The 20,578-nt window shown below is 43.1% G+C and overlaps 1 protein-coding gene across 1 annotated transcript in view; it reads left to right on the forward strand.

Annotated features, from left to right (window-relative positions):
* NPSR1 (neuropeptide S receptor 1) overlaps window positions 1–20,555 on the forward strand; it is a 69,640-nt gene extending 49,085 nt beyond the window's left edge. The window contains exons 5-9 of the mRNA XM_080383389.1: window positions 4,159–4,360; window positions 14,296–14,372; window positions 15,051–15,140; window positions 17,230–17,410; window positions 17,533–20,555. Coding sequence (XP_080239515.1) covers window positions 4,159–4,360; window positions 14,296–14,372; window positions 15,051–15,140; window positions 17,230–17,410; window positions 17,533–17,626 — 644 coding nt within the window. The 3' untranslated portion in view covers window positions 17,627–20,555. The remainder of the gene's footprint in view (window positions 1–4,158; window positions 4,361–14,295; window positions 14,373–15,050; window positions 15,141–17,229; window positions 17,411–17,532) is intronic.
* Window positions 20,556–20,578: the final 23 nt, after the last annotated feature.

Below are 20,578 nucleotides of genomic sequence, written 5' to 3' on the forward strand. Positions count from 1 at the left end.
ACAAGAAGCACGAGACTGGAAGATGGAAGATACACTTTAATCAGATGCAAATATCATTCTTGTTTTGGAGTAATGATGGCTTTTGCCAGCCTGCTCTATTCAGGGGATCAGATTAATGGTCCTTTCTGCCCTTAAAAACCTATGAATCAATCACAGCCCAGGCAGTGGTGCAGCTTTGGCAGATGTTAAGGTCTAAAAACTTCAAATACTTGTGTGAAATTTAGCTTCACATTCCCCAGCATGCAGACCAACTTTTTCAGAATGCAGAGACTGATATCAAGGTCTTCTCAGCAGGCTTTGGGAGCACGGCGTGCTCTGCAGCTCCTGCTGGCGCTGCACCAGGCTGGGGAGGGCTCAGAAACCTGCTGGCTGCGTGGGGCAAGCTGTGAGACACACCGCTGACGCCTCTGCTTCATACATGGTACAGGAAAAGCAGCACTTGTTAAATTACCACCTGGGCTTAGTAAAGACATCAGTGATTAACCTTTGAGAAGCACTTTGAAGTTAAAAAACAAAAAAAAAAATCTAAAAAAAAACCCAAAACCAAACCCAAAAAAACCAAGCCACCTCAAATCTTTATAAAAGCCTTTTTTTCACTCAGTCACATGTCCTATACTTATACCTTAAAGTTTTTTCTTTTCTGATTAAGACTGGAGAAGAGCAGGCATTGCATCCAGATGAAGGGCAGCAGAGCCATGGGCTCTGGGCAGGGCAAAAGGCCCTGGGCAGAGACATCAGCAGCAAAGCCCACCTGCCCCTGGCCAGAGCTCACCGCACACTGATGCACAAGAAAACACTACATGCAAAGGGGAAAGGGAGGCAGCTGTAAACTCAAAAGAAGGATCTAGAGAGCTTTATTTACTGATAGCAGCTTCCTGGGATATACATAAACATTCACCCTTTGTACCCAGCTATTCCTAGCAGAGATGTCAGGGAGGTGGGGGGCTTTTGAAAGACCCTCAGAGGTATTATGCAGATGGAGAACAAAGAGATTTGCAAAACTTTGTCATTGGTGATGATACAGAAACTTTAAAAACTTCTGAGTCAAGCTGTGGCAAATTTCTTTCCAAAATGAAGCACTCAACCCCCAAAATCCTTCAGTCAAGAAACAAGAGTTGCTTTCCTTACCAATTTTAAAATTTTAAAAATTATGTTTCTATGTAGCTTTGAAATACCATTTTGCTTTGATAACGTCAAAAAATATTTTTTTTAAATTGTGGATTAGTTACTTGTCTCAAATCCTGTTAAAAAGTATTTACAATTAGCTGTACTTTGCATGGCTTCTAAGAAAACCAGCTTCAACAGTCAAATATTTTAAACTTTGTGAATACGTAAATGACCACAGAAAGTGCAGGATGTGGAAGAATTAGACATTCAAATCCTAACACTTCTGCTGTACAAGGCACCACATTCAATAACCAAAAGGGTCATTAAAAAAAAAAACAACTGTAAAATAAAGATTGAAAAGAAAAGAAACTGAGAAGCTATAGCAGAAGACATTTTATATGCAAAGAGTATACAAATTAAGCAACAGACAACAACAAAACTGCCTGAGTATAGGAGAAAACCCAAATAGGTCTAAACTGCCCCTTGCACGCCTTTGGGCTGCAAATGATGCTGAAGTCCATCAGATCAATGAGATTCTACAACAGCTCTCCCTCTCTGAATTTAAAACCAAATTTTAAAATTGCACTTGCTTTGTAGAAGAACTGTATAGCATTGCTGTTCACGATAGTGGGGAGCAAAACTCCTCCCAGGAGGTGCCTCCCTGCTGCATGTTGCTGGGAGCAAGCAGATGTGCACAAAACCACCGCCACAGTGCACCGATGGCAAAAGCGGAGCAAAGGGGACGGGGACGTAAAAGCATCCTTTAGGTGAGTTAGTGCCAGAGCTACGATCCCCACTCCAACCCTGGGTGTTAGTCTTGGCCATCCTCGTATGAAAAACTCTCCACTGAAAGAGAAATATCGTTTTTAAAGGAAAATACTGAGACTAGCTGACTAGAATATTGTATTTCAAAAGCTGTTACTTATTTGATGCCATCTATCATTTATATAGTTCTAGCTGGCATTTAAAACATATTAGAGCATTTACAAAAAAAAAAACCAACATAAAAACACCCTGCTTGTGAAGCAGCCAATTAACATTAGTCTGATTAAAAAAAAAAATCTACTTACCTAGGCGCTATCAGTGCCCTGTAAGACCCTTCAGAGTAGCAAGGGCATATTCTACCAAACACGAGGGATATTTAAAAAGAAGAATAAATGAGCATTGCAGTTAATATTTTATTAAACACAAAGATATAATACCGCTCTTGCCCAACCCAAGTTGCCCACTTCTCTTCAAATTAAGGGCTTTGCTGTACAGTGCAAAAAATAACGTATACTATCCAATTATGATTTTTTCCCCATAGAAATAGACAGGCGCGCCCCACTGAGGCTTGTATGTGTGCAGGTTAAGTAGCTAGCTCACAACTGAAAAGTCTGTCTTGTCAGGAAATATTTGTGAAACTTACTCTTAATATTCCTTTTGCTGAGCTTATTCTGTTATGCGCTGGGAAACTTTGCAGTTCTCCTTTGCCCGTGGAATATTTATAGACTTAATCTAACCCTCTCACTTATGTAGATGCCATCAGAGTTCCCTTAAGCCCTAGATTAGCAAGACCATATTTTGCTGAACGTGGGTAGCATTTAATAATGAGCAGGATAAGTGAATATTTGCAACTGATGTTTTATAAAGCATAAAATTACTTTTTGAATGTTTCGCCCACATGCTTTCATATTGCTCTTTGAGCTTCAAGGAGGAAAGACGTTCTTCTTGATATGCATAATTTAAAGTGATTTTCTATTTCACACGCAACCTTGGGTAGTTTGTAGGACAATAAAGTATTTCAACACCAAATCTTCCCAGATCAAAAGATCTGTCCCCATCTGTTCCTCTCGCAGTTTGACTTGGGAGGAATAACTGCTTCTGGGAGTCGCTGATACTCCACAGATCAGCCCTTTTTCCTCACACTTTTTGGCTGGAGCTATCTGGATTTTAGCTAGAAGGTGCAGGTTGTGGAAATGAAAGCCTTGGGGCTCTTTGCTCTGACCCACTGATTTTTACAAAATCCCATGAGTGCCACCAGGCATCATTTGGTTTCCCACTAGTTTTCCCATTTGGCAGTGGAGGAGGACAGAAGTCAAGAGGAAGCAGTAGCACAAACCTGCCAAGCGTTTTGGGATCCTCTAGCTCCTGTTCTTCATCATGAGGTCCAGCAGGATCTCCTAGTTGGTGTCTGGTGGGGCAGGTACAACAGGGCTGAGCGCTTGAGCACCTCCCTCTGCCCTGTCTCAACATTAGCAGCCCACCCTTGGCATGGCTTGGGCACAGGCCCATCAACAGGAGATGGGTTTGGTCCCCACCACAATGTAGCAAAATGCAGGAGGTGCCCAGGCTCTCCAGGACCACGTTTCTTTGGGGCAGCAAAGTTGCAGCTGAAGTTAAAGGCAGCTGGCTGTGCAGTTGTGTGCTGATCCTCAACCCAGGCATTTTCTCTTTCCTGGCAGGCAATGTTTTGTGAGATTTCTTGATGCAAGTTGCATCAAATTTTTTCATTTCCATTCCAAGGAGGACATTTTCCCCACCAGTATATCCAGTACACTTTAATCTGGTTTATGTTTTAAGCAATGCTTCCCAGTCTCAGCCTTCCTCTGTTATCTGTAGCACAAGGGCTCCTTCTTTTCTGTCTCTGTGTCCTCCCACTAACCACCATTCCGCTGTGCCAGGGTAAGAGCATGCAGCAGGGCAGGCCTGTGGTCCTTTGCATTTATTCATGACATTGTTTGGGTGGCACAGAGGAACCATTTACATCCCCTGTTTCTGACTTGCTGACCCAGGCCAGTGCCTTTCTCACAGCGTTTCAGATTCAATGGGCCCTGAGCATCTTTAAATAAAACATACAAAATACAAGCCTGTAGCAACATGACTGTTTATCGCGAGAAAGGCATGAAATCCCCACTCTCCTTTGCAGTCTTTTCAGCATCAGCCCACTGCAGCCCAAAATTCCCTTTCCTCACCCAGTTTCCTCCTCCTCTCTGTCTTTCCATCAGTCCTGCTACAGGGGACCGGTCACGCCAGCACCACTAACACCGTCTGTTTGACTCTGTTGCACAGAAAGACAGGCAAAAGTTCTGATTGGAGTGGCCTGGAGTCTCTCTTTCCTGTTTTCCATACCAACTCTGATTATTTTTGGGAAACGGCAGCTCTCCAATGGGGAAGTGCAGTGCTGGGCTCTCTGGCCTGATGACTCCTACTGGATACCCTACATGACGGTGGTGGCTTTCCTGGTGTACTTCATTCCTCTGATCATTATCAGGTAAGCCTGAACAGCAGTCAGCAGGCGTGTGGTGAAAGCTGTCAAGTGTGCAATCAGCTTAATGCTTTAATTTCTACTCATTCATTACAATTTCATTTCCACACTTGCCTTATAGTTGCTTCGGGTTTTATCACATAATGCACGGGTCGCTGTACTTGCCCTGGGTGTTCTCCGTGCCGGTATTAATAGCCAGAAACATTTTCTCTGAAAAAAAGGACTGAATCTCTAAGTGTGTCCACTTATCTCCACAGCTTCAGGCTTGAAACATATCTTTATAAATCCAGTATGAATGTCTAACTATTATGACAAAACACAGTTTTAATAAAAGAACAGGAAACCGTACTTAATGTTAATTAAACTAAAATTAACTTAAAGTGCTCTCAAGCTTCATAGTACTAGAAGAGTGTTTCTTCACCAGGATGGAAAGAAATCTCCAAGTGTTTGAAGCTGCCAACCGCTCCTAAAATACAAGCAAATAAATTTATTCCCATTTTGTAATGGGAAACCTCCACTGCAAATATTTGAGACTATTTGCCCCAAATCACAAGGACAATCTGCAGCAGAGTCTATTTTAAACTGAGGTCAACCAATATCCCAAGACTGTGCTTAGTGAATTTTACTGCTTCCCTCTGGGGTCCTGCTATTAGCTGCTGTTAATCTAAAATTATCTAGCCATAAGAAACTACCAATGCAAAGGAGCAGTCAAAAACTGATGTGGAAGGGGGGTGAGGCTTCTTAAGTGTCTTGAAAGGCTGCTGGTGGCAGCAACTTGTTCTCCGAGCCCTTTCCTTTCTTTACCTTTTATTCTCTTTTAGCAGCAAGGTTGCAATAGGATTTCTTGGTGTCCATCCCTTCTTCTCAGTGGCAAAGATGACTTGCTGGGACTCCTTTTTTTCACCTTAATTTGGTAACACACTGTTTGGGCTGTCAGTGAGGAGCTATGCGTGTATGTCCCTTGGACATCTCTCTTGGTCCATCTGCTTTGCCAGCAGGTGATGAGCCATGAGTGTCCATGAGCTTCCTGCTCATTAGCACCCCAAGTGAGAGCAGGGTGGGGAGACTGACCTTTTCTAGATGATGGCAGGGCTGGCTACATAAGCTATATAGTAAAGGCCATGTCACAGATTTAGTTCCTTTCCAGCTGAGTTGTGCGTTGAGGTTTCTTACTGTTTAGGCGTGGAGATTAAGTTCTGCAGCTTCTAATGGCAACAAGTTGATCTCTGATACAATCAAAACCACATGGTGCCTGAACTCATCTATCTGACTTTTGATACGAATTCAACATTGACCAGTGCTGCTCTCTAGAGAGAAGGAACAATTTTTATACTTTGCTTATAACACATCAGTTTTCTAAGCCTTCCATTTCTGTGCCAGATTGCACAGATATAACAAAAGCATGAGAATTTCTCCTTAAAGAAAGGATATGAAAGCAACAGAGAAAAACTACTTCAAGATTGTCCAACTGCTCTTCCTTCCCAGACAGGATCATTTCTCTTTGTATGTTTTCCTGTCTCTTAAAACCAGCCTGGTTTTAAATAAACCAAAAAATATTCTTGGGAATATGTAAATAAAAATGTGGTTGGGTCTGCAGTCCAGCCTAACAGCAAAAAAAAAAAAAAAATAAAGACATACAGAACAGACAAAAAGTAATTTAACCATGAAAAGCAATGGCACTAGAAAACTTGAGGCTGGCTTTTACTGTGAGAGGAGTTAGGAGTTTTTTTCAAGTAACCAGCGATCAGGAAATTCTAGCCAGCATCTTCAGTGCTTTAGGTAAAAGGCCCATAGCCTGTCTAGTTATCAGCCATTCCACAGGCATGTGAAGCATCTCTTTCAAAGATCAGCCACCTCTTTTTACATGGCATGTATACTATTTTGGCAAGGAAAGGCAAGTGACATAGCAATGAATTTTTCAGAGCTGCTGACTTTATGCTCCCCTCCTCCCTGCCAAAGGGAGATATTCAAACCAGATCAGGTCTGTGACTTGCTTTGCAGTCAATCCCCAGAAGCAAGAAGGCAACGAAGGCGCGAGGGGAAAGGAAAAGGCAGCGAAACCGGCAGTTCATGAGATTGCCCTGACAGCTGAGACACGGGTAAAGCATCCTAAAATTTTTGCAGCTTTAACCTTAAGTGACTTTCACACGAGAAGTTTATGGCAGGACTTAAAACACCGGCCTTGGAGGCACAGGGCAGAGCAGCGCCTGTGGCCTGCCCAAGCACATTCTGTCTTTCAGCGCATGCTAACACCAATGCTCCCACGCCCTTGCCAGCACAAGTCAAATTTTTGACGGGTCCTAAGTGGGAGGAAGGAAAGGGGGTGGCACAGGAAAGGATTTTTTGGTGCCCATTGATTTCTAGTAGTCAGTGGCACTGTTTTCTTCAGAATAGAGAGGATTGTCTAAAATCACATAAAAAGAGGATTACCACTGCGGCAAGGTCACCAGAGACACAAATGAAATGCCATGCAGTTTGGGAAGAACTGGCTATTTTTTCAGAACAGCTTTTCAAGCTTCAAGCATACAGCTGAAGGTTGCAACTTCCCAGCTGATGTGTCTGTAAAATATGTCAACGTAGCCTCAAGGTGTGACATCTATTTCATTAAAATTTCTTGGCAGACCTGAAGTTTAAAGCTAATCCACCTGATGCGGCTGCAGCATATAAATAATCTGGTAAGAAGTTTGGAGCTAAAGAGTGGCAGGAATGGCTGTTAATGTCTGCAGGGACTCCATTTCTCTGCAAAAGTTTCGTTCCACTGAATTCTTTCAGATGCACAGTGGCTTTGATGACCAACGAGATGTTTTTTCATAAGGGTGAGTGACAGAGTTCAGGTACATGGTAGTTGTGTGTTACTCTGTCAAAAAAATAATTATAAAAATGAAAGGTGTTACTTAGTAAACAAAAGAAGGCATTTTGTGAGGTTTGTTGGGTTTTTTTTGTCTAATGGCTTTTAGCCGAAGATGTTGTTAAAAAAAGGCCACAACATAATGACGGAGAGACAATCCATAAATCTGCGACTGAAAAGTCAAGGTTCAGTATCTAAGAAGCCGGGAATATGAATAAACCAGAAGCCAAGGCAGACGCCACACTTACTGAGGAAGTGAGGCACGGCGCACACAGAGAAAGAATAAAACCTTTTCTGCAATAATTCATTTCGTTTGCACAGCTACTTTATTTTCTCCACCAAAGCACTCTGATTTAGTTGCGTGGCAGGTGCCTGACGCAATGTGGGACACTGGCTGGTGGAGTTAATTCTTAATTAGTTCTGCCTCCTGAATCTGCTGAAAACCTAACCTCTAAAGCAAAGCAGTTCACTGATGACAGCACTTTTTCTGGCACAGTTCATCCGAAGTGCATACAAAGGATAAAATTTTACTTTTCAGGTGCAGGGCTTAATTCCATACTACATACGCCACTTCGGCTGAGCGCTTTTCATTCGCTACAGCCCAGGTACCATCATCTTTTAAGCTTCTCTCATCCATCCCTCAGCTCTCTCGGAAGAGCTGATTTCACATGTTCCTGACACAGCCTTCAACCACCTCACAGGAGCTGTGTTATTCATAACGCCGCAGCCCGTGGAATGAATTATTAAGCTGATAACCTTCTGCTCAGTCTGTAAAACCCGTCCACCACCAAGCCAATCCCTCAAACACGGTGTGGGCAAACCCTATAGATTCCAAGCCAAAACACGAACCAGAAGAAAACAACAATCTGTTTTGTTTTGTTTTGGTTTGTTTTTTTTTAATGTCTATATGAAAAGGCAATCTATGAACAAAACTGCAACAGCCTGAAAGATTGAAATGCTTGAGGTCTGTTCCCACCGCTTCTTCACAACTGGAGAATCAGCAAACAGATATCAAACACCTTGTGGGTTTGTGGCAAGTTTTTTATCTGATTATAATACAAACGAGCAAGGCCTGAATAATGAAAAAGAGAATGAAAAGCTGTGATTAGATTTTTTTAACCCAAGTGTGTGGTTAGCTTCGAGAGCTGAGAAAAGGGGAGAATATTTGTTCTTTTCATGTAAAAGCTCCCTCCCCTCCTCCCCACTGTCTCAGTGCCAGTCAGGGAGAGCCACAGATCCTGAATCACGTTCTTCTTTACAGCACTTCAAAACTTGGTCTGTTCTTCCCTCCTATTTAGACTCATCTACCACTTTTTCTGCAGTTTATATCATCAACCTACCAAAATCCAGAAAATACAGAAAAAATAATTAGGCAGCCTGTTGTAATTAGTTCTTTCCTATTCTGGGACATCATCAGCTATAATCAAAACCATTTCTCCTGTACAATATATGCCAAGCAGAGCTCAGACGGTATCTGTGATAGATTAATACCTCCGGGGCATTGCTGAACAGAGGTTAAATATGGGTCAAATCCAGATTACAGACTGCTCTCCTGGAAATATTTGCACCTGGGCCCCTCAGGTCCGGTGATGAGGAGAAGGGAGAGCTGCTGGGTTCCCATTCTGTATTGCTACTCTGTGCCAACAATTATATTCTGACACTTAAGTATTTTGAAATATATTGAGAAATTTGGAGTATTCTTTAGCTCTTATTCATGATCACTAAATACATTTTCTTATATTTTAACCTGATAAATGTAATATGTAGGCATTTATCTAATATAATTCCAAATTCAGATTAAAAAAAATTGCAAAAGCTCCTCTTGAAGCACAGAGAAAAAAAAAATATCCATCTGCTGTTTAAAATCAAAACTCCAAGAAAACATTTGCTTTGGAGAACAGAAAAATAATTAGAAGAGAAAAAACAGAATCAGCTAAAATGAAAAATATGGAACTAAACCCAAGACATTGCAATGAAATAAAAAATTGATTAAATAAAAGGTGTTTGTCTGAATTAAATCAAATAAAGGAAATAAAAATAGCATTAATAAAAATACCAAAGGTCATCTTTTGAGCTTGATTCAGTGAGCACAATCATTTTTGCCTGCAATTTCCATTCATAAATAAAAAAGCCTAGGTCTTTCACGTATGTTCTAATATCTGCCTGTCTATCCACCCCTTACCCATGCTTACAATGGTTTGTTCAGATGAAGTTACATGTACCTATTGTCTTTGGATAAATAGTGCTGTAAATTAGCTACCATAAAACATAACGCAGCTGCATCACTTTGCACAAATAAAGTACAAGGAACAATAGGCAATGCTGGATGATAAATATGAGCAATTAGCAGGGAGCTTAAGTGTACTCTTTGCCGTGGTAAAGTTTCATTTTACTAGCAAATACTGAAGCTGGGTGGGATGCTAGCATAATGCAATCATTTATTTTTAAAAAAATTTAAAAGTCTGTGTTTGAAGAGTGGGCAGATCTATAATTCTCATGGTTTTTAATATCAATACATAGCTATACCAGCAGACATTTTATTTTCCAAAACAAAAGTAATCTATGAATTAAAAATAAAGATGGACTGTTCATGGTAGCATTATGTATGACTGACCATGAGTGAGTTAGTTACACGGACAAGAAATGCTGTATTTACCAATGGGGCCATATTAAACAACATCAGTAACAGATAACATGCTACAATGAACATGTATCTTAGTCCTTCAGAATCTGGATCAAGCCAAATTGTTTTTGGAGGTGCAATAAATTTCATTTGCTGAGATACACCTGCAGTCCGAACCATATTCTTGTATTTTCCTGCCATGTCTCCAGATAACGCATTTTATCAGGGCTATAAAAATAGCTGCATTTTCAGATCAACAGCATGTCCTTTCTACTATGGAATCATAGAATCATTTAGGTTAGAAAAGACCTGTAAGATCAGCAGGTCCAACTGTTAACCCAGGACTGCCAAGTCCACCACTAAACTATGTCCCTAAGCACGGCATCTATGTATTCTGTGAATGCCTCCAGGGATGGTGATTCCACCCCCTCCCTGGGCAGCCTGTTCCAGTGCTGGACCACCCTTTCCGCGAGGAAATGTTTCCTAACATCCAGTCTCGGCCTCCGCTGGCACAACCTGAGGCCTTTTCCTCTTGTCCTGTCCCTTGTTACCTGGGAGCAGAGACCGACACACACACACGCCTACAGGCTCCCCTCAGGCAGCTGTAGAGAGCAACAAGGTCCCCCCTGAGCCTCCTCCTCTCCAGGCTGAACCACCCCAGTGCCCCCAGCCAGCCCTCATCAGACCTGAGCTCCAGACCCTTCCCCAGCCCCGTTGCCCGTCTCTGGACACGCTGCAGCACCTCAACGTTCTTCTTATAGTGAGGGGCCCAAAACTGAACACAGGATTTGAGGTGCAACCTCACCAGTGCCCACTGCAGGGGGACGGTCACTGTCCTGGTCCTGCTGGCCACACTGTTTCTCATACAAGCCAGGATGCTGTTGGCCTCCTTGGCCACCTGGGCACACACTGCTGGCTCATGTTCAGCAGCTGTCGACCAGCCACACACACACACCCCCCACCCCAGTCCTTTCCCATCAGGCACTTCCCAGCCGCTCTGCCCCCGCCTGCAGCGCTGCCTGGGGCTGGTGTGACCCAAGTGCAGGACCCAGCACTGAGCCTTGTTGAACCTCATACAACTGGCCTCAGCCCATGGGTCCAGCCTGTCCAGTTCCCTCTGCAGAGCCTCCTGCCCTCTGGTAGATCAACACCCTTCCCCCCCCGGGCCTGGTGTCATCTGCAAACTTACTGAGGGTGCACTCGATACCCTTGTCCAGATCCTCAGTAAAGATATCTATCCTGTGGTCTTCAAAGCCTGAGCAGCTCCTTCTCAAAAAGGCTTGGAATATTTTTCCATCCAGGCTTCACTGCTCCATCTCAGCTCTTTCTTCCCTATCCTTAGTCTCTCATCTGCAAATAATAGGCCACAAAAACTCATATAGTATTCTAATATCATAGTATGCATTAAGATGATTGCATAGTCCCCAAGAATCCCCACTGAAGGCTGGAAGACAGCGCACTACACAGAGAGACAAGGAAACCTGACAACACCTGGACCTAACAAACTGTACATCACATCTCCTCGTGCTTTCAGTGGAGACGAGGGCAAGGAGCATGCAGGCATGTTACATGTGTTGGAAAACTAGTTCTGTGGCAACATGCATGGTGTGCTTTTACATCTTGGCAGTGAAGACTGAGCAGCTTGATGTCAAGAGGAAGGAAACAGAGATTACAATACGGTCAGAATGGTGCAGACCATTGCCAACACCCTCCTGTCCACCTGAATACCAGTTGTCATCTGTCATCCGCTTCTCTCTGCTTATCTGACACTTCATTTTCCATCAAGTGGGAATTTCTTCCCACCCTTTGAGATGTCACTAACCGCCATGTCCTTCTCCAGCTGCATTTTACAGATAGGAAGAAGCTACAAATGCATTCTGGAAAAAAACTGCTTTTCCCCTATAAGAAAAAGACAACTTCTGTTCTTTAAGTGCTCTCTTTTCATTGTTGTGGCTTTGAAACCCATGTGCAGACGCCTTTTCTGATGTTAAGCTTTGGGTGACATATTTCTGGAAAGTCCAGTTTCTTAGCTTCATACCAACATAGCTGGGAAAAAAAGAAAGATTAGGTACTAATAAGATCTGGAGTCCCAGAGAGATCAAAGTATAAAGGCATAATTGTGGCTGGCAGAACTGTTGCTGGGAAGCGTACCTAGCATGACAAATGACTCATCTTTCCTGACACCCACCCTGAGCCTCTGGTCCCCTCCCGATAAGGAAGGCTCCAGTGGATCCAGCTATAGAAAAAAAAAAAAGATGAACAGAAGCAAAACCACCAGTACAAATCCATTCTGTTGGCAGCACTTTAGAAGCCACCGGATTAAACCAGGAATTAAACTTTCCCCTGGCCTTCTAAAAATTGAGGATTCAAATGAAACAGCATCTAATCTCATATGTGAAATGCCAAGTGAAGAAGATAGCTGCTATAACTGCATCTGGTGGAAGGGATGCTCCTACCAGGCTCTGCAGCCAAGAGGGCAGGATTTCTGGGGTCAAAGGGAAGGCAAGTGAGGAGCCTGACTTTGTAATTCAATCCTTTTGGCACTTGGCTGGAAGTAGGGAGTCTGAGTATTTTGGCTATGGAGTTAAGCTCCTTTGTCCTAGTGTTTAGGCAACTCTGAATGTGTCCTACTGGGCACACGCAGGTCTGCATCAGGGGGGATATTGTTTCAACTGCAAATAAAAAGGTCAGGCTAGAGATAGCAGGCTAGGGAGAAAATAGAAAAAAAGTCTTTTAGGAGCTGCCTGGAAATTTTCTTGAGACGACAACAATTGTCATTATGGTGCATTCTTATTCATTGGAACAGTCAAAGGAGAAATGATACATGAATTTTCCACCATTGTCAGTACAAAGTACAAAAGAACTCTCAAGTGCACCAGCTGATAAATAAACAGGTTCTTGAAAAGCCAGGAGATAAAAGGAAAATGTTCAAGTCAGCTGGGAGGCATGCTGGACCTTTGAAGGGATTAAGGAGGGCAAGCCAGGGTCTGCGGCAGATGCATGCAAAGCCCTCACTGGGCAAGTACGCTACTGCTCTGCAGCACAGCCCAGGCTGCACGCTGCATCTCCAGCTCTCACCTATCGAGCCTGGAAACCAGATGGCTCAAACTTCCATAGAAAAGAAGCCTCCAAGGCACACAAATACTGCCTTTGCAAGTGTGTCTAGGAATCACGGGTGCTGTAGGAAAGGCTTGTGTATCAGTCTGAAACCTCTAATAAGAATAACATCTCTTCTGATAATAAAAATAAATCACATGATAGTAGGACACATTTTAGTCTCATCTTTATCTGAAATAATCTCCCTAGCTGCATCTTTTTCACAGACTCACCCCTGAGGTCTATGGCAATTAATGGTCAGGCTGCCCCAGGCCCCCCAAATCACCACTGTGTATTGCAAACAGCACACGATGGCTTCTCTTATAAGGTTTGGTTTTTACATCAGGAAAACATGGCAACCTGAGTCCATTATCTGAAATAATCTTAAATCATTCTTGTATTCTATAGCAGACTAAAAGGTAAAACACCAGTATGCTTAGTGATTTTTAACTGGACATTATGCACGCTTGCAGGAGAAAAGGCAGACAGAGCAAGGCCTTATATTTTTTTTTTTATGTAAACTGCTGAAAAGGTAACATCCTCATCCAGGATGTGGGTTCAAACTGCTCTTCAGCTTGAAGGAATTATTTTTACCTATTTTATATTAAATAAAAAAAATTCTGGATTTCTTATCACCATGGGAAAAGTCATAACCAGCCGAGGGCACTGCGGACTAGGACGCTTTTCATACTTCCCATTGAAAGTATATGTATATTCCCCTCTAAACATGCAAATTGCAGTGGATCTAGTTTTGAATCATCTAACTCTTCCCACCTACCTGATACTTCTGTCCTCCTCTATTTCCATCGCAGGACCTTGAGACCAGAAAGTGAGCACCACGATATTTAACTGCATTTCTCATGGATCTTGCCCCTGTTGAATTCCTCAGGATACCGTTTTATTCATCAGCTTCATACTCACAAAGTAACACCAAAACAGAAGCATACACACAGCAAAACCAGATCCCTCCCTTTGCCATTTCAGGCTGTTGGCCCGGGGCTGGTAGCCAGGCAGATTTGGCCTCAGCTAGCTCCAAATCCCCAATAAGCTCTTGCCTGTGAGATCTTGGCCAAATCACTGCATTCCTCCGAGCCTCAGATCTGGCATCTGCAAAGCCAGGACAATGATAACGACTTCCATGGTGAAAGCTCTTCAGAACTGCTTCTGAAAAGTATTACAGAAGAGTTATATTTTATTTATTATTGTTGTTGTCATTATTATTACTATTATTATTACTATTATTATTCCTGTGCAGTCTCATTATCTCTACGAGCTCCTTACACATAGATAAACGTATTCATTGAGCACGAACCTCTGAGATGTCAGTTAAATTTACAGTGTCTCATAATACCAATGACTCTCTCCCTTCTGTAGTGTCATATACTCAATCGTGATACGAACCATCTGGATGAAAAGCAAAGCTCAGGCTGTCATCATATCCAGCTGCCCTGGTGAGTCTCAGCACACACGTGTCTCCAGCCTCGTGATTCAAATCCAGCCGGTCCCCCAAATCCAGGAATGCCTGGACACACAGTGTCGTGTTGGGGCCCCATCACTGCGGTGGGAATGGGGTTTCTGTAATTGCTCATTTGTAACTCTTTTCTGCATTATTTACCTTCTTTCCTTTGACACTAAACCCCCTTTAAAGGAACAACGGAAAACATCTGTAAGAAAATAATAAAAAAGTAAAAGATCCTTATTCTAGAGCTCAAAATCCCTATTCCCAGAACTTTGCCCATTTCCAGAATGATTTTCCTCTAGCATATACTTAGATAACACTTTTTCTGTGTTTTCACATGCCCTTGCAAGTCTGGATTTTTATCAAGATCAGAAATTCCTGGCTATGGAAAGCCATAAAACAAGCTGGGTTTTCCACTCCAAGACCACAAACGCCACATTGCTTCAGAAAGATATCTTCTGCTTACATTTTCCCCTTTAGATTTTGGGTGGCTCAGGTTTTGAGTGTCCAACTTGAGCAGGCTTGCAAGTGTCTGAATTTCAGCAGCTCCTGAGCCCTTGCCTGACACCGGGAGGGATGGGCTTTGTTGCTGTCCTGTCTGTGGCATTACACACTGGCACATGCACACACCAACCCTGCTCTTTTACTAGCCAAACTGTTCTTTCCCCAGGTGGTAAAACCTCTGCTGGCTACACCAGTCGTGGGTTCATATCCAGGGCGAAAGTGAAAGCGATCAAGTACAGCATCGTAATTATCCTTGGTAAGTGAAAAGCCCCACAGCCGTAGCTAGGGAGGATTGCTGACGTTGGGAAGCTGGTTTTCCTCAGCTCCCTCCGTCATCAGCAGATGAAGTGCGGTAGATGGCTCAGAGTAGGACCTGTACTTAGACTCCCTGCTTCGCCTTCTTGTCCTTTCCCTCTCCTCTAGCTGATAAACTCCTATTTCAGGCATCTGACATAAGCTTCAAATGAAATTACATGCACAGCCCCTCATGTGCATAAAGAAGGTAAAGGAGGGATATTGCCCAAAAGGAACAAAGGAAGGGGTCTTCTCCTTCCCAAAAGATTTGGCGACTGAGTTGTCTTTTAGGCTTGGAGGCTATGTACAGCATGTTAGGTGCTGGGGAGAGGAAGGAGAGGTGAGGGATGCAGAGCAACTGACTCTGGTGTCACAGGTGTGTTGCCTGCTGAGGTGGGAAGAACAAGCTCTCCTTTCCTGACTGGGCAGCAATGACTCAGTGCAGGTGCTCTCCGTCTCCCAGGGAGATGACATTATTCTGATGGAATTAGGAGGCTGACATTCTATCTCAATAAATAAAGGCAGCGTCGCACAGGGCTTATGATTAGCTGCCAGCGACAGGCAGGAAGGCGACCGAAGCTATTTATTCCCAAGGGCCAACAGCTCACCCCTACCAGTGAAAAAGATCGCTCCTCTTGCCGACACTACACAAAAATCAGATTGGATGATACTGTGATAATAGCTACTACTGAGGTGCTTTGCTCACTGTTTAGTGGTAGCGTCTGCAGACATGAGAGAGGCTGGTGTGATTCATGCTTTTCAGAAGCCCAAGAACAGCTTCTCTGTGTCTGAACTTTCCTGTGTGGCAATCAGAGAAAGCTTTTGTCTGAAACAACTACTATTGCAATGCCATCAGATGTTAAGGGCTCACCTGGATGCTCAGTATTTCAGAAGGGCTTGATAATATTAGGCAGCCAGCATTGCTTGGTGTGCAAACAGATGAAGGCACCGAACATTCATGGATTTTTCTAAAGCCACTTAAAGTTCTGCGTAATCAGTGTTATGCTCCATACGCTGACACTGTATTGCTCTTTTGCTGGAATCTGTGCATAGACGTTACCAGCTTAGTTACTATAGAGGGGAGTTTACCTCTCCCTTGCACGTTCAGTGAGCACTCAGCCAACTGCCAACAAAGAAATACTGATCAGTATGACAAGAAAGCAAACACGAGGTTGCTGCTGTCCCATTTGGGTCAGGGAGAGATCCTGTGTCTGATTTCACAGATACCTGTACATTTTTAACCCAGATACTTACAGCTTAGTTGAGCGAACTGCCTGTCCCACCGTTTCTATGTAAATCTCGAATCAAAAGTCTTTGTGAAAGGAGATGACAGAAATCTGTGAGGGGCAAAATTTATTCCCTATGCCTGCAAATAAAGGTAGATCTGTGGCATTTTTAATTCTAGCATCTCTGAACAAAAGCAGGGGCTATGAACAACGCAGTCCCCTCTTCCCTTCCCCAAGCTTATCTCTTAAATTGCAGTACAGGAATTAGTGTCCTCCTGCACACCCTTTGTACGCAGCACCACCAGCCAGCATGCCAAATGACATGTTGGTCTGCCATAACGTGGTGTGAAAGGGTGTAATTCCTTGCTCCTGGGTGTCTAAAAGCCTTTTTTAATAGGTGGCTGTGAGGGGCAGTGCTGTCACGGAGAGGCAATTTGGTGGTGTGTACATTTAGATTGGCTGCTCACTCGGGGGACCATTAAAAGAGCGCTTCACTATAACTGATGATTCTTTAACTGGCTACCTATTTACCCTTTATGTGTTGTGTAGTGTTCAAAACTGTCTCGATATGTCTAGAGGGAGCACTCTAAACACTTAAAGGAGCACACATAATATATTTTATGGGCATTCAAATAAAAATAAAGACAAATAAAAGCACAATCTAATAACTATTCTCTTAAATAAGACCCTGAATAGGGAGAGATTTCTTTTTTGCATGAACAAATATTTATGTGTTTTGCCAGTCTCTCAATGCGTGTGTGATTACCTCCCTAAATAGCTAAACTATCTAATGTCAAGCTGTTCCTCTCTCTGCCTCTCTTCCAGCATTTGTTCTCTGTTGGAGCCCTTATTTTCTGTTTGATATCCTGGACAACTTCAACATACTCCCCGAGACCAAAGAGCGCTTCTATGCATCTGTGATCATTCAGAACCTACCAGCCTTGAATAGTGCCATCAACCCCCTCATCTACTGCCTCTTCAGCAACCGCCTCTGCCCCCCTTTTGAGTATTGCTCCTTTACCGTCACTCTGACTACCCCTAAGAAGGGAGGGAACACATAAACACAGTTCCTAACCTGACTACCTATTTTCCCCTGGTTTAACTCTGACCGTTCCTTATTTTCTTTAGGGAAAGAAGAACTCGAAGGCTGGGGGGCACTTTCCGGGACAGGAGCAATGGAGGGCAGGAGATGCAGGTCCTGTCCAAACCAGAATACATCTAGCACAGCTGATGCTCCACAAAGGCACACCGTGACCTGTGTCTAGGAAAGGAAAGGTTCCCAACAAGCCCTGTGCATCGTGAGCAGACGGACACCGACTGGCAAGACCCCACGCCTTGCTGCTGTTGAGCAGCCCATGTATTTTGGATCGGCACCACAGCCTCAGCAGCTGCATGCTGCCAGTGCTAAATCAGTAGAAGGGGTTTGCATGCCACCGTTGTGAAGGCTTGCCTTGGCACACTGGTTTTAAGCAAGCTGTAATACATATATGTACTCCAAACTTCAAAAAGCAATGTAAATGGTGTCTAGTCAGTCTTCTCTATTTTTTCAGGAGCCACTAAAAGCCATCTACTGCATTGTCCAGCTCACATAACTGATAGAGGATTCACAATTACAGAGCAAGGACCCTACTTAAAATTAACACACAGGCACTTTTCCAATGAGAACACACGACCGTCACACTATGTAATTATATCTGGGTTTCATGCACAACCGCTTACAAAGCAGTACCCAGAGAAGAGGGGACTGAGGGGCTGGGTTACTGCCTCCCACCCCTTCTGGTCCCACTTCTCAGCTCACACCAATGCTCCCAGCTGCACTGGTCCTGCTGTCCCCCTTTTCCCACACAGTATTTCTCTGTTGTCCTACTTTGGTGTGTTGATGGCATCCCAGGGTCCCTGCAGAGCTCCCAAATGACACATCCAGATGGTCATTTATTTCTGGGCTACCATACTAACTAAGTGCTTGCCAGCCTCTCCCAGCCCCCGTGGTGGACCACACACACAGATCTTCACATGCTTCTGTGACAAAGGCCCTAAGCGGATTTTGGGGACCCGACAGGGAGCCGCCAGTTGTGGCACCTCATCAGCACAGACCAATCTCACTGCCTACACAGCAGCATCTCCCTGGCTCGTGCCCTGTGTAAATCATTCGTGTCACTTAAATCATGCAGGGAGCCATACACATCTCTAGACAACCTCAGAGCTGGAAAAAAGACCCAAGGGGAACCATAAAACTCAAATTATATTTAGAAAAAATTCCCTGTTAATGGTCCCATCCTGTACACTCATTGTAGGGGCTGTGGAGCATTGGCCATCAGGCAGAGCTTTGCTGCACAGCGCCCGGGCTGTTGGGCATCCCCTTCCCCCAGCCCTCGGGGCATCCTCCCACCACATCCTTCTTAAACTTAAGAAACGTTCTCACATGGGTTGAGCAGGTGGGTGGACGATAGTGACTTCAAGGTGCATTTTACCACAAGGCAACGGGAAGTGTTTGTGTGATAATTCACTCTAACCAGCTGTACGGCAAGTGTGTTTATTTCGTCCTGGTAAAAAAAAAAAAAAAATATTGCATTATTACTTAAGTGGAGGCAGTTTAAACAGGTTATTTTTATTATCATGATTTTTATTATCATGATCCTTTGCAATGAGTTTGTTCCCCACAAGAACTGAATCAAATTTATTTAGAATTACCTTTATTACAAAAATATTTTTTCCTAAGTAGGAAATACATAAAATTGTGAGGCTTTATGTTCTCAGGAAAATAAGTAAAGGTTCTCTTTTTATTATTATGAAGTTCTGTTATGTCTAAATTTTGGTAACAGCTTAATTAAAACCATAAATCTACACCAGCCTTTACAGCAGCCAACTTGGATAGATTGTATGTAAGAACTAGAACAATTTTTCTTCTTGTGGACATGTTATAACTTTCCCAAAAGTGGACTGCTCGGTTTAAGCCTCATAGCGATACAGATTTTGGTTTTTAACTTTTTCATCTGATACATATACACTGGCTACCTACTTTTGAACAATTAATGGAGTTTGTAGACTTAATACCTGGAAATCAGATAACATTTCTGAGCAGGACTTTGATTTGCAAATTTAACATGTCTCAATCCCACTAAGATTTGCATATTATTCACTGGGGTCACCACATGAATTATCCCATTTAAATTAAGCATATGCATGAGTAAATGTAAGGTTCCAGCCTTAAATGAAGCAATTACCCATTTATTTTCAAAGAAAAAGTATTTTTGTTTCATTCCTTATTGCATTATGTACCGTTTAGATGTTGTTCCTATTCTTTTGCCTCTGGACATGATGGTGACGCCCTTCCTCCTATGAGGATCTGTCAGTTGAAATGTCCTCACACCACTTTTGCCTGCATCCCTTCCAAGTAATCAAATACAGAGGTAAATAATTTATCTCATTTTCTATCCTGCTTTCTTACTGTGCAGGGCATGGCATTTTGCTACCTATTTATATTCCTCAAAACTTTTATTCTAAAGAAATAGAAAAAGCTTGAGTTTTTGCATTAGTCTGGAAAACACTTGCACTGCCATTCTTTGTCTTTTGGGAGACAGATTTAGGGATTTCATCTGACACCGGCAGGTTTCTGATTCCTATTCCGCATCCACAACTTGTTCTACATCTATTTCCTTGCCTAACGGTGACAGAGTTGTTACAAAAGACCCCACACCTATAAGGAGAGGTAGCGAAAGTCAGTGTCAAGGTCTGAACACCCAGGGAGTCTGAACACAGCAAGAAAAGGGCACCCAGCTGGTTTGCCTGTGACAGCCCATGAGGAGCTGTGCTCTTCACCAGCTTTAACACTTCCAGATGCATCTGTGAGATCCTCCTGACATTCCCGCAGCAACCAGAAATAGTGGTATGCGTGACTGCTAGGACATAAAATCCTGTATGATAATAAAGTCCTGTATGATTATAGGTTCCCAGGAAGCATGAAAAATCAGATACTTATCCCTCAGAGAAGTCACATCAAACAGCATAGGACTAGGATACTTTTCCAACTAATATATTAATTCAAGAGAATAGAAAATGTGTGCTTTCTGTGACAGGTTCAAATAAAACCTGTATGAGAAGGCTATTTAATTTGTTCTTGGACATTTTTCTTACGTAATTTAAAGTTCAATTCTCTTAGCCCAGTTTCCATCTG

Source organism: Falco punctatus, assembly GCF_963210335.1.
Source record: "Falco punctatus genome assembly, chromosome: 4".
In the NCBI taxonomy this organism is placed as follows: domain Eukaryota; kingdom Metazoa; phylum Chordata; class Aves; order Falconiformes; family Falconidae; genus Falco; species Falco punctatus.